Below are 26,300 nucleotides of genomic sequence, written 5' to 3'. Positions count from 1 at the left end.
GAACTGTCAGGCCAGCAGCAAAGGAAGTGAATGAATGAGGCCCAGCCCAAAAGGGCTCTGAGGGGCAGCACTATGGTGAGGATGGCGAGGAAGGGTTACATGAAAGAAGGACTCAGGGAATAGACCACACAGGGCTCAACAGCTGAGTAGGCATGGACAGTGAGGGAGAGGAAAATCAAGGATGAGCACCAAGATCCGTGGTTTGGAAGACGCTTAGCCAGACAAGGAACACAAATGGAGCAAGGGAAGGTAAGCTCGGGTTAGGACACAGGCCCGAGCTCTGAAGGCAGCCTCAGCTGAAGAGACGGGCGCCACCAGCATGTGGGCACTGCCTGACGGCACCGGGGAGAGAAGAAAACCAGTAGTAACAAAGGATTTAAGAAGAAATAGTAGGTAAGATAAGAAGAAAACTGAGAGTGATGTTCCACAGTTTAAGATATGCTCACAGAGGTCAAAAAAGGTGAAAGGTACAATAAGCTCCCTGGCCAGGGCATGCTTCCGGGGGGGGAAACAAGAAGTGGAGCTTCTGTGGGCTGACAAGCTCGCGAGGGCTGGTGGCTCCAGACAGGAGATTTGATGCACACCCCAGGGGCCAGACGAGGGCTAGGAAGGGGACTGGGACTCCAGGTAACTTCCTCTGGGCCCTGATCCACATATATCTGGTCCTTAGAACATGAAAGGAAAGGCAAAGGAGTGAGTCACTCCACAGCTACACTGAGAGAGGAGAACCACGAGGAATCCCAGACACAAACAGCTGACATTAGGTTGAAGACAGAAGCTGCAGCATGAGATATGTCAGGAGATGTCAGCTACAAAAGGTAGGGACGCCTCGCCCTGGCAGGAAGTGGGAAATGAAATGGCCTAGAAAGGACTGATGAGGAGTCCGGTTAGAGCACCAGATGGGGCTCAAACCCCTGGGCCAGGCAACTGACAGCAGAGATACGTGCCCCTTGGCAGGCAGTACCTATAGGCACTGGGGTCCGAGAGGCAGGGCGGGCTCAAAGGCCTGGCAGTCACTGGAAACAGGCTGTACAACTGGCAGCCTGGCTGGCTTCCCCGTCGGAGCAGCCTGCAGTGAGCAGATACAGCATCCTGGGGCGGACTAACTGGTACTCTCAAGAACCAGGGTGGGCATGCCACCAAGAACCATCAAGTATCTGAGCCAAAAGAAGCCACAAAGTCAAATAACAGGACAGAGAGGCTGGCACAAAAACTATAAGATTTTGGAATGAGTGCATTTAATATTCTCAGGGAGATGCTTGTCAATACTTCGTATAAATCATGTAAGCATCTTAAATAATACATCAATTCAAAGGATGGCTGAATGGCAGAATATATACAATGATGAATGACCCCGTGGGCTAGAAGTTGGAGCCCTAGCAAACTCCCACAATATAGCACCAAAAACACTAAGAATGGGTGAAATTCAAGTCAATTCCACATGGAGGACAGACTTAAAAGTCTTGATTCCCAACATGGTTTCCAAATAGGGATGTGAAGCATAACAGGCAAAAATTACAACATGTACTTTGAAAGCTATTGAAGCTCCAAAAATGGAAAGTACATCAGAAAACATCTCTAGACCCTACACTGCCTCCAAGCCCCACAGCAGAGCCCTCATTTGCATATACCCGCCCTCCCAGGATCTAAGCGCAGTTCCCTCTACCCACCAACCCCCAGGATCTGAGCACATCCCTGGGGACATACTTCCACCATGCAAAGTTAGAATGTTTGGACCCTCTCTCTCTCATTTTTTAAAAAAGATTTTACTTCTTTATTTTTAGAGAGAAAGGGAGGAAAAAAGGGGGAGAAACATTAATTAGTTGCCTCTCTCACACAGGCCCCGACCAGAGACAAACCGAGATTCAGGCATGTGCCCTGACTGGGAGCTGAACCGGATACCTTTGGCTTTGAGGGACAACACTCAACCAACTGAGCCGTGACAGTCAGGGCTGGACCCTCTCTTCTGAGGCAAAGGTGGAAGTTCAACAATTGCAACCTTTTCCCAATTCCAGTAATGGGACAGAAGCAGCAGCTTTTATAGGGGGAAAAAAAGACCTTTATTTAAAAAAAACTTTTTTAAATAAAGATTTTATTTATTTTATTTTTAGACAGAGGAGAAGGGAGGGAAAACGTGAGGGAGAGAAACATCAATGCATGGTTGCCTCTTGCATGCCCCCTACTGGGCACCTGGCCTGAAACCCAAGCAAGTACCCTGACTGGGAATCGAACTGGCAACCCTTTGGTTCACAGGCCAGCACTCAATCCACTGAGCCACACCAGGCAGGGAGAGACCTTTATTTTAGATGAGATCACTCTGGGTATTCTATAAAATTACAAGCTTTTCAACCATAATGAAAATCAAAAGGTAAATACCTGGGGAGGGTGGAGGTTTTCCACATAATGGTGGTTTTTCATCCTGGGTGAGGAGAGAAAACATGAGCCTAATAAACTGAGAGTCTTAGCATCTTCCGTTCAAACTTTCTGCCTTTTTGCCTGCGAGTTCATTCAGGCGCTGTGTCCTTATATGTAGGTCCCACGAGTAATGGGCCATCAGTTCACATGCTAAACCACGTGATACGGCGGCAAGTGCTGAGCAGAGACGTGCAAAACAAATGCCAACTGGGCCTGTTCTCCTTGGTGTGCAAGAAGACCCCATAAACCGCAGAGAAGCATGTTTTCAGGGTGCTCAGAAAAGAATGTAAGATCTTGTTTTTCAAAACTTTGGAGAAAGGGAAACCTTTGAACTTTTGTTAATTTTTCCATTACACATCAGTCTAATATTAAGCTTCTAATTTCTGCTGAAAAAGTAGATGGGGTTATAAATTAATTCTACTGAGAAATGTTTAATTTTTAAAGCCCTATGACATCGCGCAAAACTTAAATTAGAACTATTTGTAAGTTTGCAAATTAGTTATTGTCTATTCATTCCACAAACTACATAAGTGATTTCTAAACTCTCAATATATCACTTTCACTTTTAAACTGTGGAAAATATAAGTTTCTTGAAGGTGTTTAAGTATTTAAAAAGAAACATTCAATCAGAAGGAACTCTTAAGGGAAGATTTTTCTTCACAAATCACAGAAGTGGTTTAAAAATTATGGTGGAAATTCATTCTACTGAGAAGACCAGTGTTTAGAAAAGTTATCTTACCTTTAAATTCAGAACAGAATATTCACCATCTGATTTAAAAAAGAAGAGAAGAAAATTTAAAAGCAGATAAAGACATTTGACAACCAACAGCGCAGTCACAGAAAGTCACCTTCTACCATGAGCTACACACAGCAGGGAGCCGGCTCCGAAGGCTCCGAACTGCTCACCTTTGTCTGTGCTGCTCACTGCCGGGCACCCTCAGCAGCCCACACACAGGACTGGAGAATCAAGGCCAAACTCCTCAGACTGACTCTGAGCCCTGTCCAAGCAGGGCTCCTCTCCAACTTTCCAACACGCCCCCCACCCCTGTGCTCTCTCCACACAGTCCACCTGCCATTCCCCAAATGGGGGGATGGGCCTACCCTGCCTGGAGGTAGCATCTGACTTTGTCGGAAAAGTAGTTGTTTCTTGAAGCAAACTGCCCCAGTGACACAGACGGAAACAAATCTTGCCCAGTAACTCATTTCCAACTTACAAATGCACACTCATGATCAAGATCCTCCTTGAAGTGGGCGACCCAGTTTGCCCGTACCCCTTGCTGCAGTAAAAAGTTGGACTTCCAACTTTTTAGAAATCAGTTGCTTTTAACTTTCCATGATTAATTTGCAGAACAGAAATAACTGGCTGAAAAATAAATTAGAAACAAATATGCAAAAAAGTAGAAAAAACTTATAGAATTCAAAAAAACAAGACAATGCTTAAATACTTCTTGGCTCATTACGATTACCAACACTTCAACACTAATCAATGAAGAGCTTATTTTTGATCAAAAGTCACTAAATCCACTATTTTTTATCAAATTGCTTTTTTTTCTTTTCCTTTTTAAATTTTTTAAACAATTTTTCCAATTAAACTTGACATTCATTATTAGTAAAACTGTTTTTGCTAAGTGTTTTGCTAAGTGCCTTTGCTAAGTGTCCAGGTATCCCACCTGGACTGGGGTACCAGGTGAAACCCGCCCTGGTCCTTCCAGCCTCACGCCCCCTCTGCCTGCCACTTCCCACAGCTGTCAGGCGACGCTGGCCGCTCTCTGGTCCCTGTGCCCACCTCTGCCCGGCAGCACGCCATCAGCACATCCTCCCTACAACTAGAATGTGACGATAAAGCCCGTGACTCCATCATTTCTGGCACAGAGTAGGTGCTGAATACATTTCTGATGAGCAAATGTTTAAACTGATACAAAAATAACTTACATTTTTAATAACTCTTTTACAACAGTCTTGATTTAGTACATTACAATGCTGTATCAGATATACTGCTTTCATATTAATAAAATCTCCTTATGTCCCCCTTAAATTCTGCACAAAATAAAGTTGGGGGAGGGCAGGGAATTACATGAAGAAAAACAGGCTTCCAGTCAAAATGGCAGAGTAGGCAAATGCAGCACCTACATCCTCCCAGCACCGTTTCAAACTTACAACTAAACTACAGACGAAGCATCATTGAGAACCACCTGAAGTCTAGCTGAACGGAAGTCCTGTAACTATGGATATACAGAAGAAGCCACATGGAGACTGGTAGGAGGCACAGAAATACAGGACAGTCAGGTCCCACACCCACGCGGGGAGGTAAGATTCAAGAGGAATAGCTCAGCTGCTGAGGTCCCCCCTAAACAGTGAGGGGTCCCAGCCTTATACCAGGACTCTCAGCCCAGGGTTCTAGTGCCAGAAAGAAAAGTCCTAACAACTTCTGGCTGTGAAATTCAGTGGGGACTGTGGCTGAGTGAGACAGAGGGCTTCTAGGGCCCAAGGCATTCCTCTTAAATGGCCCATACATGGAGTTACTCCTGCTGGACTCACTTGCTCTGAGCTCCAGTGCTGGGGCAGCAGCTCAAAAGGGATGAGCCATAGGGGTAGGAACTGAACTGTCTGGCTTTGGGGTAAGGGCTGCAGAGGCAGCTTTCTCCCAGAGGGAAGTGCTGGCAGAACACATTGTTCCTTTGCTGAGATCTCTCCCCATAGAACCAGCCAGCAGGTGGGCATCGTATCTGAGTCTCCATCCACCTGACTCATACTGTTCACTCCTTTCTGGTGATTCCCTGATACTCTATCCACCCCACCCAATCTTCGGACCCACTCAAGCCACTTCCAGTGGTGTTTCCATTTAAACAGCCTATTTTGGCTCGCACTTTGGACTTTGTGAAAATATCTCAAAGGTTCACAAACCCCAAGCAAGCAGCATCTGACCTGAGCATGCCCTGTCCCTGTTGCTAAGCAACCCTAAGCCTGGCCAGCCTCAGTTCACAGCTTGGCCTCTCCTGGGCACCTCCAAACCTAGCACAAGTGGCAACTATCTACAGACTGCTTTGTAGTTCATGCTAGGTGGTCCCAGGCATTACACAAGGAGTGGCCAACCTTGGCCTGTACCTCCCAGGAGGCCCCAGAGCCAGTGCATCCATCCAGTGGACAGCTTCAGACCATACCAGAGCACCACCCCACCAATTCCACCAGCAACACACTCAAGGGGCAGACTCATCTGGCACCAGAGCCCCACCGAAGCAAGTCCTGCTCCATGGGGTCAGCCCCTGCACAAAAACTCATCAGTTGTAATCTGGGCCAGTCCTTTCAGCCCATTAGCCTGGGGGGGGGGTGTCAATCCTTCCCACTGATGGGCTAACCACAATCAAGACTCAACTACAAGAGGATGCACACAGCCCACACTGCGGGGGCCTGGGCACACCTGAAGTGCACAGCTTGGGTGACTAGGAAGACTGTGCCAGTGGGCCCTACAGGTCATCTACTATATAAGGCCACTGTACAAAGCCCGGGAGACATAGCAGCTCTATCTAATACACAGAAACAAATATAGGGAGGCTGCAAAAATGAGGAAACAAAGAAACATGTCCCAAATGACAAAACAGGACAACATTCCAGAAAGAGAACTAAACAAAATGGAGATAAGCAATCTATCTGACAGAGTCCAAAGTACTAGTTATAAGAATGATTGATAAACTTAGGGAGAAGAATAGGTCAACTCAACCAAGAGATAAAGACATAAATATGAAGGTAGAAAGTATAAAAAGGGCTAGTAAGAAATGAAGAGTACAATAACCAAAATGAATAAAACAGTACAGTGGTGAAGATGAAGCAGAGGATCAAGTCAGCAATTTGGAAGAGAAAGAAGCAAAAAACACCCAACCAGAACAACAAAAAGGAGAAAGAATCCCCCCAAAATGAGGATGGTTAAAGGGGCCCCTGGGACAACATCAAGTGTACCAACATTTGCATCACGGGGTTACCAGAAGGAACTGAAAGTCTATTTGAAAATACAGTGATGGAAAACTTCCCTAACGTGTAAGGACACACACAAGTTCAGGAGCACAGAGAGTCCAGGCCCAACCAAAACACATCACGATGAAAAGGCCAAAGGTTAAAAACAAAGAGAGAATCTTTAATAATGGGATTTTAAAAAGCACTTGTCTCAGAGGGCTGTTTTGAGAGTTAAATGTGAAATAAAATGGTTAATAACAATAGTTTTATTTTAAAATACTGTGTTTTAAAAATATTACTAAGATAATAGTGGTCAAAATTGTAGGAAACTAGAATCAGCTATATAAAAAAAAGGAAAATTCAAATATCATTGCTATTATCACAAACTGTGTTTCCTAGGAAAGCTCAAAATTGTACACAAAATAAATGAAGGAACATAAAAAGAATTCCTTGGGCTTTTTTTTCATACTAATGTACTGACAGGCCCTAAGTCTGACTACAAATCTTGGTGACTGTAAATCACATGGCAATAAACAGGGACGTTACCAAACAGCACTTTGGGTTCTGCTGCCCACTGCACCCTCCAGAGGCAAACATTTCAGAGGCAAAGGTTTGCTGATAAAAGAAACCAGTCTTTATTCAAAAGCAGATACTGAAGACTATCAAGTCACAGCTTTAATCTCTTAAACCTATCAATTAAGGCTAAACTCTAACACCTGAGTTGTCCTGTCTTTTCCCTGTTAGTTTCTATAGTGTCGTTTCTATACAGTTAGTTTACAAACTAAAAACAACATAATATACAAAAACTACACAGTTCTAGAAGAATGGCAGGCTTCTGCCTCAGAGCCTGTTCCATGGAGAACACCGAAAAAATAAACCTGCTACCGCTGCCAGGCCAGCCTGACCCTAGGCTTTGCCTAGAGTTCCTACCCATAGAAAATGCAATCCTTTGGGAAATGCAGGCACAGCAGCACAGTCACCTAGGCCTTCTTCTGGAGGAACGGCCTGAAAGCACCAGACAGAGAGCCCAACCTCGGGAGCCAGGGAGTTCCAGAGAGCCTCCAAGCCTCTCAGTTAGAGAGAGCCAGTGCTCTTTTTTCAAATAGACTTTCAGTTCCTTCTGGTAACCCCGTGATGCAAATGTTGGTACACTTGATGTTGTCCCAGGGGCCCCTTTAACCAGACTACTTCCGGCAGTCATTTATAATGGGGGATACAGAAACATCTTTCTCCTTTTTGTTGTTCTGGTTGGGTGTTTTTTGCTTCTTTCTCTTCCAAGAAGGAAAAAAAAAACAGATTAAAAAATATGAATAATAAAATGGCAATAAATACATAGCTATCGTAACTACTTTATTTATTTTTCTAAGATTTTATTTACTTTTCGAGAAAGAAGAAAGGAGGGAGAAAGACAAGGAAAGAAACATCAGTGTGCGAAAGAAACATCAGTTGGTTGCCTCTTGCGCACCCCCAACTGGGGACCTGGCCTGCAACCCCCGGAATGTGCCCCAGCTGAGAACCAAACCTGTGACCTTTTCAGTTCCCAGGCCGGCAGTTACTCTACTGAGCCACACCAGCCAGGGCTCAATAGTTACTTTAAATGCAGATGGATTAAATGCTCCAATCACTGCCCTGGCTGGTGTGGCTCAGTGGACTGAGCAGGAGCTGTGAACCAAAGGGTCACCAGTTTGATTCCCAGTCAGGGCACATGCCTGGGTTGCAAGCCAAGTACCCAGTAGGGGCTGTGTGAGAGGCAACTACATGTTGGTGTTTCTCTCCCTCTCTTTCTTTCTCCCTTCCCCTCTCTCTAAAAATAAAATAAATAAAATCTTTTAAAAAACTGTTTTTAAATGCTCCAATCAAAACACGAGGGGTGGCTGAGTGGATTTTAAAAAATACCTATGTATATACTGTTGACAAGACACTCCAGATGGAAAGACACACACAGACTGAAAGTAAAGGAATGGAAAAAGATACTCATGAAAATGGAAACAAAAAAAGCTGTGGTAGCAATACTTATACCAAATACAAAACAGACTTTAAAACGAAGGCTGTAAAAGAGATAAAGAAGAACCTAGCAATTCCACTTCTGGGTATTTAGCCAAGAAAATCTAAAGCACTAAATTGAAAAGACATATTTTTAAATGAATGAATAAATAAATAAATACCTGAAAAGAAAAGACCTATACACCCTTATGTGCACTGCAGAATTATTTACAATAGTCAAGATATGAAAGCAACCTAAGTGTCTGTCAATAGGTAAATAAATAAAGAAGTGGTACATTTAGACAATAGACTATAACTCAGCCATAAAAAAGAATGAAAGCTTGTCATTTGTGACACCATGGATGGGTTTAGAAGGCACTGAGCTGAGTAAAATAAGTCAGACAGAAAAAGACAAATACCATATGATTTCACTTATATGTGGAATATAAAGAACAAAGTAAATAAACAGAAAAGAAACAGACCCACAGATATAGAGAACATTTTGATGGCTGCCAGAAGGGAGGGTGAACGAGGGGCTGGGTTAAAAAGATGAAGGAATTAAGTACAAATTGGTAGCTACAAAATAGTCATGGGGAAGTACGGTATAGAAAATATAGTTAATAATACTGTAATAACTAAATATGGTGTCAGATGGGAATTAGACTTTTCAGGATGATCATTTAGTGAGTTATATAAATGTCTAATCACTGGGTTCCAAACCTGAAACTACTGTACATCAACTGCATTGAAAATGAAAATTCATTAAAAAAAGAAACAGAGCAAAATGCTGACAATTGTGGAAGGTGGGTGATGGGCACGGGGGCTCATTTTGCCATTCTCTCTACTATTGCACATATTTGAAAATTATGATGATAAAAAGTTTTTAAGGGGCAGTTTGCCTATTTTGCCAAAAATAAACAATGATCTCTATTTTATCTTTGTCATCAGCTTTTCAGAAAAAGAACCTGAAGAAGATTAAACTAAGAGTCTGTATCACCCCAGGTTTACTTTAACACTTAACGTCCAGGCAGATCACTGGGCTCTGTGAACACACAGGGTGGGGTGAAAACGGGCTAACAGCTATTCTGTGGGTAATAATACAATAATTAATAGGTAATAATATAAGGATAAACTCTGATTTTGTGTACTCATAACTGTAAACATACTTTTGCCCTACCCTTTATATATTTTGTTCTTTGTACACTTTATTTTTTTAATTACAGTTGGCATTAAATATTATTTTACATTAGTTCCAAGTGTACATGTATTTATGTATTTTTTTTAAAGATTTTATCTATTTATTTTTAGAGAAGGGGAAGGGAAAGAAAGAGAGGGAGAGAAACATGTGTGGTTTTTCTCTCACACGCCCCCTACTGGGGACCTGGCCCACAACCCAGGCATGTGCCCTGACTGGGAATCAAACCCGCAACTCTTTGGTTCGCTGGCCGGCACTCAATCCACACAGCCACACCAGCCAGGGCCATGTATTTATATTTTATTTCCTGTCTTCCCATATATCATTTTTCAAAAAGATTTCTAGAGTCTTCACCTTCTCACTTGTAGAGTCTGTACAGGTAGTGGTATAAACTATTAAAATAACAACAAAGGTCTCCGGTAACGGGCATCCTACTGCATATGAGGTGCTGTGCTCAGGTAATGCCCCAATCTTTAAAGAAAGAGAATTCACACTGCATGAACATGTTCATGCTGTCAAAACTTCTAACAATGCAGATAAATCGAAACTCCTCTATGACAATCCTCTGAACCTTTCCCCTCCCAAGAGGTTCTTACCTGGATATGTTTCCATTTAGATATATGTGAGCATATAAAACGTCATACATACAACCCCACATCTCATCCCCTTTCACGTGTACATGTAACAAATAGCAGATTGTCAGGAAGCAGAAGAGCAAGCACAAAGGCCCAGTGGCAGGATGGAAGACCACGCAGGCGAGGAAATGAAAGAGCACCAGAATGGCTGGAGAACGGCCAGCAGGGGCAGGCCCGCCAGGTCTTGCTGCTGTGGGGAACACTATCCAAGTAAAAATGTGTGAGGGTACCTAGAGGCACACCACCGGATTCGCGTTTGGAAAGGCTGCTCTGGCTGCTCCCATGGTGCCAAAACACTGTGGGCACTCTGTATCTACGCATAAACAGAATCGTACAGCAGGCAGCTGGTTACATGGGGTCATGAGCTGGGAGGAGAGACCCAGGTAAATGGTATTGGAAGCAGAGGGTCAGGTGTGATTACTTAGAACAGGCGTCAAACTCATTTTCACCAGTGGCCACATCAGCCTTGTGGTTGCCTTCAAAGGGTTGAATGTAATTTCAACTCCTTAACAGGTAAGGAGTAGTTACAATTATACAGTCCTAACATTAGTTCGGCTTTTTGAAGGCAACTGCGAGGCTGATGGTGCCCCCAGTGAAAATGAGTTTGACACCCCTGACTTAGAAGGATGGAGAAAGGGGCCTAGACTGGGACTGGGAAGACTCCAACAGTTTATGGACAGGCAGAGGAAAATGGGACTGCAAGGCGATGAAGACAGGTCCCCGCAGAGGTGAGGGGAAGCAAGGAGAGTGTGATCGCATGAAGCCAGGGGAGAGATTATTTTAGGACAGCAGGAGCATCCACTGTATTCAGAAGAATGAAGGTCGCTGGTCTGGGAGTTAGAGCCAAACTGAAGTGGGTGGAAAAGCCACTGTCAGATGAGGAAAGGGAGAAGCTGTGTGGAGATATCTTTTGACAAATTTGGCTGTGGAGGAGGAAAAAAAAGCAAAGCACCAGTGAGAGAGCACTGTTGGGATCAAGGAAGGGAGAGGGATGGCATCCATCAGCAAGAATTTGGCAGCTCTGGCCAGGGGACTGGTACCTGGACCAAAAGACTTCAGTGCTTGGTCTTCCTGGCTGGGAACTGCCAGAGTGTGGAGAGGCACACCAGGCTCACAGAGCTTGATGGCTTTAGTCTTTAGACAATAGTTATCAGCTAGCATTTATGTGATGAGACGCACTCACAGACTGAGTAGAAGAGGGGTTAAGCCAAGCATCTTGTCGCCTGGAAATGACAGAGTTAAGAACCAAACCACCAGAAACCAGGTTTTCAAATGTTTTGTCCCAGGATCATCCCCATCAGACTCTCTGAAATGCTTCTTAAAATTACAGACTCCTGGGCCCCAACCTAGAGCCACTGAATTAGAATTTGGGCTGGGTGTGGGGCCTTTTTTACAAGTGTCCAAAGGCTTTTAATGCCATAACAAAGCAAAAATCACTGCAGAAGTGCTCCAAGTTCACGTTAGCAAGTGTGCCTGTTAGTTCCAAATCCACCTTCACGGCTTGCTTGGGCTACTGCAGTATTTCTATTTGCCAGGTGCCCCAGTATAAGTGTCATCAATAGAGGGCGCTGGAAAGATACTGGGGGAGCAGGAGCTTGGGTTCTTCATTCCAGTGTGCCGCCTCCCTCCCCCTCTCTCATCCTGCTCTCCTCCGTTCCTGCCCTGTACTAGGGGGCCAACAGCACTTCCCCACAGGTGGTTCCTCCTGGCAATCCCCTGAAGACAGCTTCCCAGTGAGCTGTTAGCGCTGAGCTAACTTCTCCATCAGCCAGTGGCCTGCAGCGGCACCCTCTCCAGTGCCTGCATCTCGGCCTCGGGTGACTCTCCAAATGTGTTTCTTCCCTGGGGTGCTCCATGTAAACTGCAGAGGGAGAAGCTAGCTGTTCCCTCTATCTGCTGTTCTTACACTCTTTAAACTTCTCTGCTCTCTAGTAGGCAGTTCTGTTAGTAATTTTTTACATTAAACTTTCCCTGTTCCAATCATCATGCGCCTTCTCTCTCCTGATTGGATTCTGACTGACAGGTGACACATTAGGCCACAGGCAACACAGACATTAGAAAGTGGATGGACATGAATGAACACAGAGAGATAGTCGGGGTGTGTTACCAGATTTTAAAAAGGCCAGTAACAAAATAATGGAGATAGCATGGTGGACAAGACAGGAAGTTTCAACAGCTCACTCTGTGGAGACCGCTGAGCACCAACTAGGCCCTAGCAGCAGCAGGCACCCGGGAGCAGGGAAGAGTGTGTGCAGAGCCGCAGAGCCTCAGCCATAACCCCCCCTGGGCTGACAGAACTGACCAAGTGGGCTCCAAGGTGCGCATGACTCAACATTTATAAAAGTGACTTCAGAGTAACTTATCTTCGGTGAAAGTAAAACTTAGAATATTCCAACTTGTAATAACAGAATCACAGTATGGAGGTGCAATGGCTATTTGTTCCCCCAAGTTAACCAATATGTATTGCCACAAAAAGTTTTTAATATTTGAAAATTTTTTTTACCTTTTTCTTGCGTACACTGTGGTATAAGAGGTGAGTCTGGAAACCCATCTTGCTCGGAAATATTTTCCTCATCTTCACTGTCCACCCCACATGACAATGAAACCTTCTGTTACAAGAGACAAAGGGACAAACATATGAGCAAATTTCCTCCCAGTAAACACAAATGGCTTGTTCCACACTTTCTCCAGGGCCACCTCCTTCTCTGAGACACAAAAGGACCACACCTGGCAGAGCTGGATGAAACTTTGGGCTCCTTCCTAACCCACCCATGCTGCTTCGGCAGCCTCGCTGTCTCCTTCCTGCCAGGGACCAACCCAGAAAAAGGTGCTGCATCTGGCCTGCTGTGCATAGCACTCAACGCCAGCCCATCTTGGCACTGACGCTGTTACCATCTCTATGTGGGACAAGGGCTGTCGACTTCAAGAACCTGCAGTCGGGCAAGTGTGTGGGGTCAAGGTCTGTCATGTTCACTGGCTATGTGAGTCCACTGGAAATGTTTCCTTGTGGAACAGAACCCTCTCCTCCACTGCCTGTGAACATCTTCCATACAGATATCATGAATAGTGGCAGGGCTGCCAAGCTGTTACAGACCTGTGGGCCAGGAATGGGAGCACCCCGATGAGCAGGAGACAGTTTCACTGGCAGGGTGTGGGGACAGAAGCAACCCTAGCATCAAATAAGCTACCTGTGGTGCTCTCCGGTTGGTCTCTTCTGCTATCCTGGCTCTTCACTGAAATCTTACTTATATGATCATCTTGTCTTAGCTGTGCTGTGCTGTAGGCAGAGAAGGGCCTTTCCGAGGCTGGCAGGGAGGTGTTGGCACGGATCCACAAGATGCACTGGAGGACTGCAGGGCCAAGAGCTAAGGCTAATGGACCCACTCATCATTCGAGCAGCTCCAAGGTAACCCAGCTCGGGAGTGGCAGATAGGTCTCCCACTCACCGTTTAAAGGAAGAGGAAAGAAATGACCACTCAGTTTTCATCCCCTAGGAACCAGATGCTTCGCTCATCCTGTCGGATATATTAAGCTACTCACTCCTACCAAGGAAGTGTGAAAAGTGCTAAGGGTCTCCAATGTCATCATAAAGATCCTCTGCCATGGAAAACTGTTGGCCGGTACCTACTAGTACTAAGGCTGATAATATAAACTTCACTCCTTCCTATGCAACCCCCGGGAATATATACATATATCTACAAGTGTTCATAGCAGTACTATTCCTGAGAGCCCCAAACTGGAAATAACCAAATATCCATCACCAGTAAAATGCGTAAGTAATTAGATGGCATAGTTGTGCAATGGGATATTACACAGCAATAGGAATGAACCAAGTACTGCGTGCATCATAATTGAACTTTCCAAAACCCCCAAAGAATATATACTGTGGGATTAAATTCACAGAATTTTCAGAATAGGCAAAACTAATCTATGGTTATTTTCTACAATCTATTCTACTCTTGGAGTTAGGGCAGTGGTTAACTCTGGGGGAAGTAGTGACCTCTTCTTGGCCACACAGAGGAACTCCTGGGGTACTAATAATGTTCTGTTTAAAACAAAAAATTATGGACGGTGACTGCTTTGTAAAAACTCACTGAGCTGTACGCTTATGGTTTATATACCTTTCATGTATATTTACCACATCGATAAATAGACCAAAGAACTGTGACATTATTCAAAACAACACTCTAATTTAAATGTTTTAATTTATATATTTTAAACTACCGAATACTTCTAACTGTAAAAATAACCTTGGCAACTAAAACGACACTTGTCTGGGCCTTGAAGGACAGGAAGAAGCAGGGCAGGCCAGCCGGGCCCCGGCCTGGACGCCAGTGGTGATGGAAGGCCCGTCCTCACCTGTCCGCAGAGCTTGTCTGAGGTCCCTTCATCCTCTTGCTGGGGTAGTGAACTGAGAATTTAAAGAGTAAAATCCTCATGCTATAATGTCTATGGTAAATATTAGAGAAAAAGCTATAATTTGCAAATTAGTAGAGAGAAAGAAAAATCATCAATGCCTAAGAAGTCAAGAAGAAAAAGAGATACAGAATAAAGAGCAGGACAAACAGAAAAGGTAAAGTAAGATGGCGAATTTAAACTCAGGTAGATCCTTATATACATTAAATACAAAAGGACTGAATGATCCAGTAAAAAGACAAAGGAAAAGTTTGTCATATTCAGTTAACAAAACTATATGCTACATTAAACTGAATACATACTTTAAACAGATGATTAGTATGGTATGTGAGTTATATATTTAAAATTTGTTTTTAAAGAATGGTATGCTGTTTATAAGACAGCTAAGCATAAGGACATGGAAAGCTGAAATTAAAGATTGGAAAAAACAGACCACAGGAATATCACACAAAAGGGCAATGGAGGGTGCCAGGTGAACAGACATAAGACAAAACATATTTTTAGAGATATGCTTTATATTGACTGAATGTTCAATCTACCAGGAAGTATATACAGTTTTAAGTTTGTACACACCTAACAATGCAATCAGATGCAAAAGTGCCACATCCACTGCCGCGTCCACTGTTGGATCCCTCTCTCCGTGACAAGGTCCTGAGAGGGGGTGTAAGACTTCAAGGAAGCAGTTTCCAACCTGGTGGACGTGGCATGGAAGGCCCTGCAATACCTATTGTGATTGTGCTTGCTTTAGAGATCATGACCTTTTTGCTTTAATCATTATGAATACCCTGGCAGTGATTCAGATAGTGTGCCTGGACCTTTCCCGGCTCAATAAACAGAATAATAATATCATACTAGAACGTCAGGGAATATAGGCACAAGGAAACAATCAGAACAATCTGAGAATTCAGGCTTAATCAATAACAATCATTAGAAAAACACCCAAGATAAGATAGAATACTCTAAGAAATCAGGAGATAATCTCACTACTTTCTTAGAAGGAATTAAAGTACAAAACATGTTTATAAAAAGAACTCCTAGAGAAACTTAAAAGAAGTACCCTTGAAAGCCCCCTGCTACATAGGAACAGCCCCTCCTTTACCTTGAATAGGAATATATATCAACTAGACAGGCAAAGTAATAACAAAAGCTAGTTAGTTATTACAAACTGAACAGTCACTAGGGAGTCAGAATTTATGGTACACTGAAAAAACATTTTAAGCAAAAAAAAAGGTAGATAGCTAAGTTAGACATCACGAGGGCTTCATAATAAATCTCCTATTTTCTCTACTCAGTCTAGCGTATCCTTATACCCTATACCAAATTCTGAGAAACTTTGGTATACAATAAGATATTTTTAACTGTCTGATTAATGGCTCTCCTAGTTAAAATAATTTTTAACTGAATCTATGAGAACTTTTGTACTTTTACTGATTGCCTTTGTGTTGATTTTTTCTGCTTAAATGATCATGTTATACTGCAAATATTAATCACTACCTGAAATGAAAATTATAAAAACCTGCTTGTACTTTCAATAAACGGAACAGAGCTTCACTGTCCTTTGAGGCGTGTTGTCGTCTGTTACCCAGCGCCGACGCCTTGCCCTCACCTGTGGGACCCCCTGACCCGCTGCGGCTGGACCGCGGCACAAAAGCATATGTGTTCTATGATTTCATGCACATAAAGTTCAAAACACCCAAGTTTAGTCTGTGACATCGGAGGTACCCTAATATTTCAAGAAAAAAGACACTGGGAAACCTGATGGCACAGCGAGGAAGCCGCAGTGTCCTGATTCTCGTGACCGTGAGAGGTACGGGACGCTAACATCCAGCAGTGACTAACCTGATCATGCACAGGCCACAGTCAAGAAAGGGACGGCCACCTTCCCAGCTGCCTCTGTGTAGTAACGACGCTAACAGCAGAACCCCACCCAAAGTGCTCACACAGTCTTACAGGGGCAGCAACAGGAGGTGCCAGCTAGCTCCACCTCAGGGTTCAGTCGGAGCAAGAGTGTGGTAAAAATGTGCAGGTAAACTGAGGAATAACTTAGGCAGGGGACCGCTTGGGCCTGCACCGGGTCCTTGTGGGCCCTAACACATGGCGGACCTCCTCTGACTTGGTACATCAGGGTAAATTAAAAAAGCGTTTGTGAATCTGTGCTTCCTCACCTGTTATATGGAGGACACTCCAACACTGAAAGACAACAGAACTCACTCTCTTGGTGGCTTCTGAAAATTGCCTGGAGTGGCAGCTTGGTGACTGACTTGCTATCCTGGCCTTCTACTGCTACCAACAGGGTCAAGCTCACGCAGAGGTGTTTGCCTTGGGAGAGCACAGTGATAACCTACATGGAATGAACTGAGAGTCGGTGTCTCCCTGCACACGGGTGTGTACATGTGAACATGGAGAGGGACATGCAGGAGCCGAGCCACAGCAGCACTGCCGCACTCACCGCTGGGTCAGCGCCCCCCTCTCCACCTTGCTAAGAGGATGGTTTTGTTTGGAGCAAATGGGCCCAGCCCCTGGGGATGAATCGTGATGATCCTCTTCCCCTTAGTAATTGGTCAAAGGATGGGCACGTGACCAATGAGCCTCCTGCTGGCAGGCTTTCAGGAAAAGATGTTCTCCCTAAGGAGCACAGAGCAGCCTGATAAGAAGGACGTTTCCTCACTTCCTCCTTCAGCTTTGGGACCAGGGCCTGCCCTACCCACTGATGACCATGGAGAGAAAACCAAGGGAACCTCCTCAGGCCCCAGCCTGCAATAGGCAGCTGAAGCAATTTTGGAATCTTCTACCTCTTGACTTTGTTAGGTGAGAGTGTTAAACGTCTATTATTTAAGCCTTATGTTTGTCTATTCCATTATCTGCAGCAAAAAAAAAGACACAGATACCCAACTGACCGCAGAGGCCTGTTCCGGAGAGAAGAGGTGGACTACAACATGAACAGCAGGGTTTCAGGATGGGCTTCGGCTTTACGTGTGGTATCAAGAGTTTTTATAAGAAATGTGTATTCATGTATTACCTTTGTGACAAAAAGAAAATTTAAAAAATTTTAACTGTGGAGAGAGAAGGAACATTCCTAATCCTCAACAGCAGCATCAAAAGAATGCCTAGTATTCCTTGGCCTCCAGAAGTTTCTAGAGAGAACTAATTTACCCCTCCATGAATAATTTCTCTCTGGGTCTCCATCCAAACTTATAGCAGACACTCAAATATTAATTTGTTGGCAGGTGAGTGGATAAACAAATGAACAAATGAATGTATATATAGCATTTTATGACAAGATGCTCTGCAAATCCACAAACAACAATAGCAAGAATGCTTCAATAACATCTACTGATTTCTATTTGAAAATGGTAATAAGGCATGTAGTCTCCTCCCTTAAAACAGATGAAAATCAATCAGAAGAATGGGAAAAATGCTTAGTCAATAACCATAGTCTTAATCCACAAATGTATTTATACTTTTAGCAAAAACACTTGCCAGATAAATGTGGAACAGAGGGAAAACACTAAAATCTGCTGGACCTTAGGCATGTAGGTGCTCCAAAACACAGAGTCTCTACGTGTTACAGTCACAGGCCCACAGAGGTCCACTGACGAGCGTAACAAGATCAAGGCTGGCCCAGGAGGGCTGTCCTTCCCAGGCAGGAGAAGCTAATGGGAGACACTTGTGGAGAGTCTGCCTCCATCGTGCAGAATCCAGCCCAAGCACACGCAAAGAAATTAAAGACAGCACAGGCTGACATAAAGACCCCAAAGAAGAGGTATAGGGTATCAAGAAAAGTGATGAGACCACAGGCAAATGTGAAAAGGAAGTTGGCAGAACTCAAAAAACAAGAGAAAAAAATAAAACCAGCACAGAGATAGAAGCTATACTAGAAGCACTAAAACATAGTGACAAAGTGCTGAAACGTGGAGGACACGCTAAAGAAAATCACATAAGTGACATTGAAAAAAAAGGGACAAGTGATTATAGAAAAGATAACAGACATGGAAGACAAATAAAGGACATACAACAAATGCACGACTAGTGGTCTCAAAGCAGAACGGAATGTACAGATGACAAAAGTAGCCACAGATAAAATAGGGGAGGAAATAATCCCGGGAAATAAAAAAAGAAATGAAAACCATTGCTGAATGAAATTATTAAATAATTCTCAGAAAAAATAATGTAAAATAATGAAGCCCAGTTAATTCCAGTGATATACTAAACTTCAAGGGCTAAAGAAAGAACTTACAAAGGTATCAGGCAGAAAGGTCAAGTGACTTCAAAGTAAAGCAGGCTGTAAGTCCTTCTTAGCCCTTTGCTGTCCCTCTCAGCAGTCCTCTCAGGAAAGGTTAAGTCCCCTGCCACACAGTATCATGCCACTTGTACCCTTCCCTTATAACACTTATCGCAATTGTAATTGATTACTATTAATTGTGTGACGGTGAACTCTCTTACATTGCTTCTCCAGCACCTGGCACATGCCTGGTATTCACTGGATGTTCAATAAATATTTGTTGACTTATTTACCTGCCCAAAGACAATCTCCTCCCCAATACGGTTCTATACAGGATGAAGAAACTGAGGCACAGGGAGGTTATCTGACTCACCACAGTGGGATCGTCCAAGTGGGAAGTAGACAAGCTGGGACTTGACCTCAGGTCTCTGAATGCCTGTGGCACTGCTCTGTCCCCTGGGCTCTAGCATTGTGTAAACGGACCACAAATTCAGGCCCCCCAAGCCCTCCAGCCTTACTTTTGGTGGCACCACCAAAAAAACTACTGAAAATAAGGCTTCCTTTCCATTTGTCAGGCCATTTCTTAACAGGTGCGCCTGTTAATGAGATGTCTGCCCACACTACCCGGAAACAGAGAGGGCGCGACGCACCGACTTAGATCCAAACTGCCTGCTTGGGTTGGCCTGTTTTCTTGCCTTCTTGGTTTTGACAACTGTTTATTTCAAAGAAAGTACGAATGATTCATAAAAAAGGATAAAATTATAAATTATTTACCCCAGATTATAGAATGTCCACATAAATACAGGGAAGGCAATTTTAGTTTTACCTTTCAAATTAAAATGCACCTCACAGACAGCATCTCCTTCAGCGCTGGTGCCATCTAGTGATTAAATGGCAGTTTTGCATGCTTCACATGCCCATTTTCTCAAAGATATATTTTGTAGTCATATTAATCAGTTTAAGAACATTGAGCCTGTTTCAGAAAAAAAGCTTTAGGTCTATGAACTATTCTTGGCACGCAGAAGAACTATAAATACAAATTTTAATTCTTAATAGGGAAAACTGGTCGTCCTAGTCTAAATCCTGCCTTTGCCACTGGCGGGTTGGCTGGTAGACCTTGGGCAAGTCATCTATCCAGTCTCGTCACATGCTTACCTCAAGGGTGTAAAATGAAATGGCACATATAAGCTGCCTAACATATATTATTGCTAAGGAAATATCAATGTGTCTTCCTCTCCCTACTGTCTACCAGCTGCCAGGAAAAAAAAGTGTAAGGCTGTGGGAAATTGAAACCCCTCCCAGCTCAGGGGACCTTTCATTCTCGCTGTCTGCCAGGACGGCGTAAAGGTTATGATGAAACCTTTCAATTGCAGTCAGTGACTAAAACTCCTCCTCTGGTTCCTGGGTTGTATAGGAAAAGTTATACAAAAATTTGGAGGTTGGCATGCAAATACTACCAGTGGGAAGGAAAAAGGGAACAGCTCTGGAGAATAAGCTGGCAAATATCTAATAATGTGAACCAGCCCATGTACCAAATGTTCAAGAAAATAACCTAAATGTGCATCAGTAGTTGAATAGATAAAGTAACATGGATCCATCTCAAAACTGCAATGTTGAGTACAAAAAAGCCAAGAGGTGAAATGACTGGTTCAGTATGGTGACCCTTGGACATTAAAAAGAAAAGTACTATATTTGTTTACTGACACTCATTTGTGGTAAAAGAGTAAAAACACAGACTTCTAGAATGCATTCCAAATCCAAGAGAAGAAGGCCATCCCTTCCAGAGATGGAAAGGGAATGGGAGACAAAGAGAAATTCAACCCTAACTGTAATTTTATTTATAAAAAAAAAAAATCTGCCCTGGCTGGTGTAGCTCAGTGGATTGAGCACGGGCCTGTGAAGCAAAGGGTCGCTGGTTCAATTCCCAGTCAAGGCACGTGCCTGGGTTGCAGGCCAGGTCCCTAGTAGGGGACACACAAGAGGCAACCATACATTGATGTTTCTCTCCCACTGTTTCTCCTTCCCTTCGCTCTAAAAATAAATAAATAAAATATTTTTTAAAATCTGAAGCAAGCCCTGGCTAGTGTAGCTCAGTGGATTGAGCGCAGGTCTGTGAACCAGAGGGTCATGGTTCAATTCCCAGCCAGGGCACATGCCTGGGTTGCAGGCCAGTTCCCAGCAGGGGATGCACTAGAGGCAACCATACATTGATGTTTCTTTCCCGCTCTTTCTCCTTCCCTTCCCCTCTCTCAAAAAATAAATAAATAAAATATTTAAAAAATAAATAAATTAAATTAAAAAATCTGAAGCAGAAACAGGTAAGATGTCAATACTTGTTCATTCTGGAGAATGAGAACACTAATATGTTATATTATTTTCTACTTTTCAGCTTTCTTTTTTGGCTGGGTTACAGAAAATACGTATGTTCAGCTTTAACAGACAGGGCCCAACAGTTTTCCAAAGTGGTGGCATGGATTACACTCCCACCAGCATCAGACAGCTCCTCCCCAGCCTCACTATAGGTCGCTGTCCTGGAAGGGAGAAAAGGCAGCAAGTTTCACTTCAACGCATCCGAGTAACACAACTCCATCTGTTAACCTCAGTCCAAAACACTACCAGAAAGTACGCAGACTGAGGGGCAACGGGAATTCAGAGCCCCGCAGAAGGCCCTCCTGTGGGGTCCTGGCAGCTGTCTGTCTGCCTATTCAGTGCTCCTTGCTGTAAAGAAACCTAACTCTGCACGCTGAAGACCACATGTTACAAAGTGATGGTCAGTTCAGGAGACACTCACATACGGATTCCTCCAAATAAGCTCCCTAGAACCATCTAAAACGTGATTCACTAGAGTAGAGAGTAATCAATATGAATATAGGTTTATGTTGCCAGTCTATATGTGAAGTCCCTATGCTTAACATATGTTATAGTGATTGCGAAAAAAGAGAAAAGAAAAACAAATTATGGTGCTGTATTTGCCATTAAAAACAGGGGTCCCCAATCTCTGGGCCATAAACAAGTACCAGCCCGCACCTGTTAGGAACCGGGCCGCACAGCAGGAGGCCGCACAGCTTGACAGTAATACTCTTGGATCATCCTGAAACCATGCTTGACCCCATCCGTGGAAAAATTATCTTCCCCAAAACTGGTCCCTGGAGCCAAAAAGGTAGAGGACCACTGAGTTAAAGAAATGGCACTATCCAGTTTTCAAAACCCTAGAACAGAGTTTAAACCAGAGCAGCCGGACACTGGTGGAGAAATGGGCTCCTTCAACCCCTTTGTACCTCAGTTTCCCATGTGCGAGAGGGTCATAAATGGAGCCTACCTCACTGAGACAGTGGGAGATAAATACACGTAAGAGCTTGAAATAGACACTCACTGAATGGTAACCACTCAAACAATGTCAGCCAGTATAGAGACAAATGAGAATACGCCTTTTGTCAGGCATGAATTTGAAGAAAGGTTACAACTATGTACACTGATACTGTTAAAGAAATAAGAAAATTAGCTTTTGAGGTCAAAGAAAAAAATCAGGATTACCTAGCATCGGATGAAAATCTACACTGAACATGTAAAGATGTTTGTCTTTGAAAGGTAAAGAAAAAGTTTTAAATTTTAGCCTAGCCAGACAGAAAACAAGACTGGACACATTAAAAAAATAAGCCGAAAAAAGAAAGCCGTCGAAAGTAGAAGAGAGAAAAGGAAGTCCTTACTTATACACAATGTACTGTGAATTAATGTCAAGGTGCAGACGAAATCCTGCAATGTGACAAGCACCTGATTGCTGTGTGGCGTGGTGTACACAGCATCACCGAGACCTCCCTCCTCTTTATGAGCACCGGCGTCCTCCGACTCCTTGTAGCTGGACGACAGGCACGAGTCAGTGTCCTCCTCCTGCCCACAGCCCAGCATTTCGAAGGATGGCAAAGAAGTTCTTCTTCCTGTCTCCCTCTGCCAATTTGGTCTATATTAGAACATTAAAGAGACAAGTAAGCAAATAAAGCAGCCACTTACTTCACACGGGTACATCTATGCATGTATTGAAGTGCATTGCCTCTGAGCCCCCACCATGTAAGTACTGTAACTACATTACAAAATATACAGAAACTAAAGGATTAAGTCATCCTCCACCCCATCCACCTGTACACTCGTAAAATTTCTTTCTAGTTTTTCACCTCGGTTCTTGTAATTATTATCACTGCATACAAGTACAATCTGCCTCTTTGTTAACAAGTTTTTAAAGTCCTAATGTTATAAAGAATCAAGTAGTTATACGGGTTTAGTCAGCCACTTCCCTTACTATGAGTCCCCCTCCCAATTTTCCCTGTTATCAATGACTGCACGTTAGACATCTATGCGCAATAATCTCTTCTGCTTTTAGGGTTCGTCCTGGAGAACCACTGACCCGACAGCCCTCTGCTGAGTCGAATGGGACGAACCCTTTATGGGTCTACACGCGTCACACACAATCATTTCACAGGTCACTCCTCCAACCTGTGACGACAGTGGTAATGATCGTCTACAACCTGCGCAGAGAGTTTAAATCTGTGTAAATCCGCATATCCTACTGAGAGTGGGCATTTTTCCATATATTTGTGTACAAGCCTTCATTCCTCTAATGTGAACTGCCTGTTCTGTTCACTTACCTCCTTTGTCCATTTATCTACTTTGCTTCCGGTATGTTCATTCCAACTTGAAATTAACTTTATCTTCTAGTATTAAAACCCTGCCTTTGTATTTAATACAAATATTTTTCTTATTTTTTTAATATACAGATGATTTTTATTTTATTTTCTTAAAATTCTTTATTTATTTATTTTCAGATGAGGGGAAGGAACAGAGAAAGAGGGAAGGAAACATTGATGTGCGAGAGAAGCATCGGTCACCTCTCACATGACCAGGCCCACACCCAGGCACGGGCCCTGACTGGGAATCGAACTGGCAACCTCTTGGTTCGCAGGCTGGTGTTCAATCCACTGAGCCACACCAGCCAGGGCTTAACATACAGATGATTTTTAAAAACTTATTTTAACCTTCTCAATTCTTAGCTTAGGAGTTTTGACATGACAATATAGGATTTCATGGTCTTATTTATGTAAATACACAAACCAATCCTTTAATTCAATAGAAATTTATTTTGGTATATGAATTAGGCAAGGCTCAAAGCTGATTTCCCCCCCAAACTGCTAATCAATATACTGTTGAATCCCTTCCTTCCCCTTCGATCTGCGGGGCTGCCTGCATTAGAGGTTCAGTGCGCCCCCCACCCCAGGCTCCCTGCAGGTGTTCGTGCACACGCCCCCTCTGTCACTGAACCGCTGCCCCTCTACAGAAACCATTTCAACCATAGGTTTCAAAATACAGGGTCTGGCGCAAATAATACCCCTTTTATTACAAAATCACAAGCATGTAACTCTGTAACATAACACTATCATGCAAGCATACCATATGACACTTTAGGTGAAATGTTCACATTAAAACTGTAAATCACAACAGCCACATTATTACCCTACCAACCACACTCAAGCAGGTGTTACTTCTGCGGGACTCTGTATAATGGGGCTAGAGCAAAAAAGAAAAAAGAGAGAAAGAGCTCATGGACACAGACAACAGCGTGGTGATTACAGGTGGCGGGTGGAGGTGGAAGAGGGTATGTGGGGGATAAGTGGTCAACAAAGAAATACAATAAAATATATATATATATGTGGATCCAGCCTACCGCCGGATCAATATTCTTCCTTTCTGAATTTCACCTGATGGTCTTAAATGCTAATTCTTTCCTATACATTTCAGAGTCATGTCCTCATCTTTAGTTCTTAGTCACCCAAAGTGTAATTCTTACCAGGAGAAGAAAACAGCTATATTCAAACACCTCAAAATGGAGTCAAGATTAAAATGTAAAAACCAAAAATATAAGCATAGTCCAGGAGAAAAAACACGAGCATTTATATCATGCTCTTGTAGGAAAGGTCCTTCTGGATTTGACAATCATGATGGAAAGAAACTACAAAGAAGCAATAGCTCTTATAACACACAAAATACAGAGTATTTGGTATGTAAAAATATAAACAAAAACAAACACCAAAACTGAATAAACATGACAGATAAAAGGCAAATCTGGTCATGCCCCCCGGCCCCGCCCCAAGCTCTTAAAGCCCTCAGTGTCTTCCTGCTTTTAGGGGCAATACCACATCTCAGGCGGGACGCCACAGGCCCAGCCCCCGCCCGCTGCCAGCCCATCTCACATGACCGCCCACCTCACTCGAGTTTTCCAGACATGAACGTCTGCTTCTGCTGCCCACACGCGTCCTGTTCCCTCTCCCTCTGTCTAGAAAGCCTGTCTTCGCCCAGCACTGACCATCTCCCCTGCACTCAAGCTGTTCCCACTCGATCCCTATAAATTCCTCGGTGTCCCCCCAACACCCTCTTCCTCAGGAGGAAACCCTCCTGACCCCCTAGTCCTATGTCAGCCCTAACCCAGCTCAAGCAAGAAAGGAAATGACATTAAAGAAGAAAAGTTGTAGTACAGATGCCAACAAAGGTCAAATCACCATGAATGCTCAGAGGGGAGGCATACGAGAAGTGGTGAGTGACGGCTCCCACCATGTGGGCTGCGGCACAGAGACTCCTATGAGGCCTAAAAGTGGCACTGAATTCGCCGGCTGTGCCGCCATGAAAATGCCCGGTGCATTCACAAGCCACAATTTAACAAGACCCACTCTAGAGAAAACGGTGATACAATTCAAGAACAATGTCCCGAAACAGTGTTCCTTTGGTACCAGTGACAAAGCTCCAGTCCTAATCACATGCATGTATAAGCACACACATGTACACACATGCACATGCATGAACAAACACATGCACATGCATGCACATATGAGCCGCTCCTCCTCTGCCCCGAGGAAGCAAAGCCAGATACGGTCCTCACCGCTGCCTCAGCTCTGAGGTGGTGGCGTAGGGCTCGATGAAGCTGTCATTTTCAGCACAGGTGAGGTCACTGTCAGACTGGGATCTCCGACAAGGCTGAGGAAGGGCAACGGTGCGGCCAGTCAACGTTGTTGCTAGAATGACCGCAGCCAGAGCAGACCTGTAGACAAAAGCATGCTAGTGAGCTGGTGAACTAAGGGTTAAACAACAGGACACGTGCATTAATCGAGGAATAGCTTCTGTTCTGCATGTTTAGCGCATACCCACTGACCACAGCCTGCTGTCCGTTATGTGCCATCAAACAATCTCATTTCACGTGCACAGCAACTGTATGAGTGCATATGATTGTCACCTCCATCTTGTACATGAATGACATGCCCAAGATTGTTTAGCTAACACGAGATAGTCCCAGGTCTCCAATCCAAAGAGTCTATATTTAAATGGTTTTTCTATTAAAATAAAAGACCAGAATGAAAGAAAAGGAGATATAAAAATATACAGAAGGTTTTAAAAGGCAAATTATTCAAAACCATAATATAGGAAAGACAGAATAACAGATTTACCC

The 26,300-nt window shown here is 43.7% G+C and overlaps 1 protein-coding gene across 5 annotated transcripts in view; it reads right to left on the bottom strand.

Annotated features, from left to right (window-relative positions):
* Positions 1-26,300, bottom strand: part of CEP89 (centrosomal protein 89) — an 85,166-nt gene that overhangs the window by 48,673 nt on the left and 10,193 nt on the right. For 4 of the 5 annotated variants that reach the window (XM_037139133.2, XM_053670532.1, XM_037139130.2 and 1 more), the window contains exons 3-7: positions 25,737-25,895; positions 22,586-22,772; positions 12,680-12,785; positions 3,155-3,183; positions 2,377-2,419 (exon numbers count right to left, since the gene is read on the bottom strand). In XM_037139133.2, coding sequence (XP_036995028.2) covers positions 2,377-2,419; positions 3,155-3,183; positions 12,680-12,785; positions 22,586-22,772; positions 25,737-25,895 — 524 coding nt within the window. The remainder of the gene's footprint in view (positions 1-2,376; positions 2,420-3,154; positions 3,184-12,679; positions 12,786-22,585; positions 22,773-25,736; positions 25,896-26,300) is intronic. The other variant, XM_037139132.2, reaches the window with a different exon arrangement.

The sequence above is a fragment of the Artibeus jamaicensis genome, unplaced genomic scaffold (genome assembly GCF_021234435.1).
Source record: "Artibeus jamaicensis isolate MK-2021 breed Jamaican fruit bat unplaced genomic scaffold, CSHL_Jam_final contig_589, whole genome shotgun sequence".
Lineage (NCBI taxonomy): Eukaryota > Metazoa > Chordata > Mammalia > Chiroptera > Phyllostomidae > Artibeus > Artibeus jamaicensis.
Note: the sequence above shows the minus strand (reverse complement) of the source record. Positions and strands in the feature narration are given on the sequence as shown.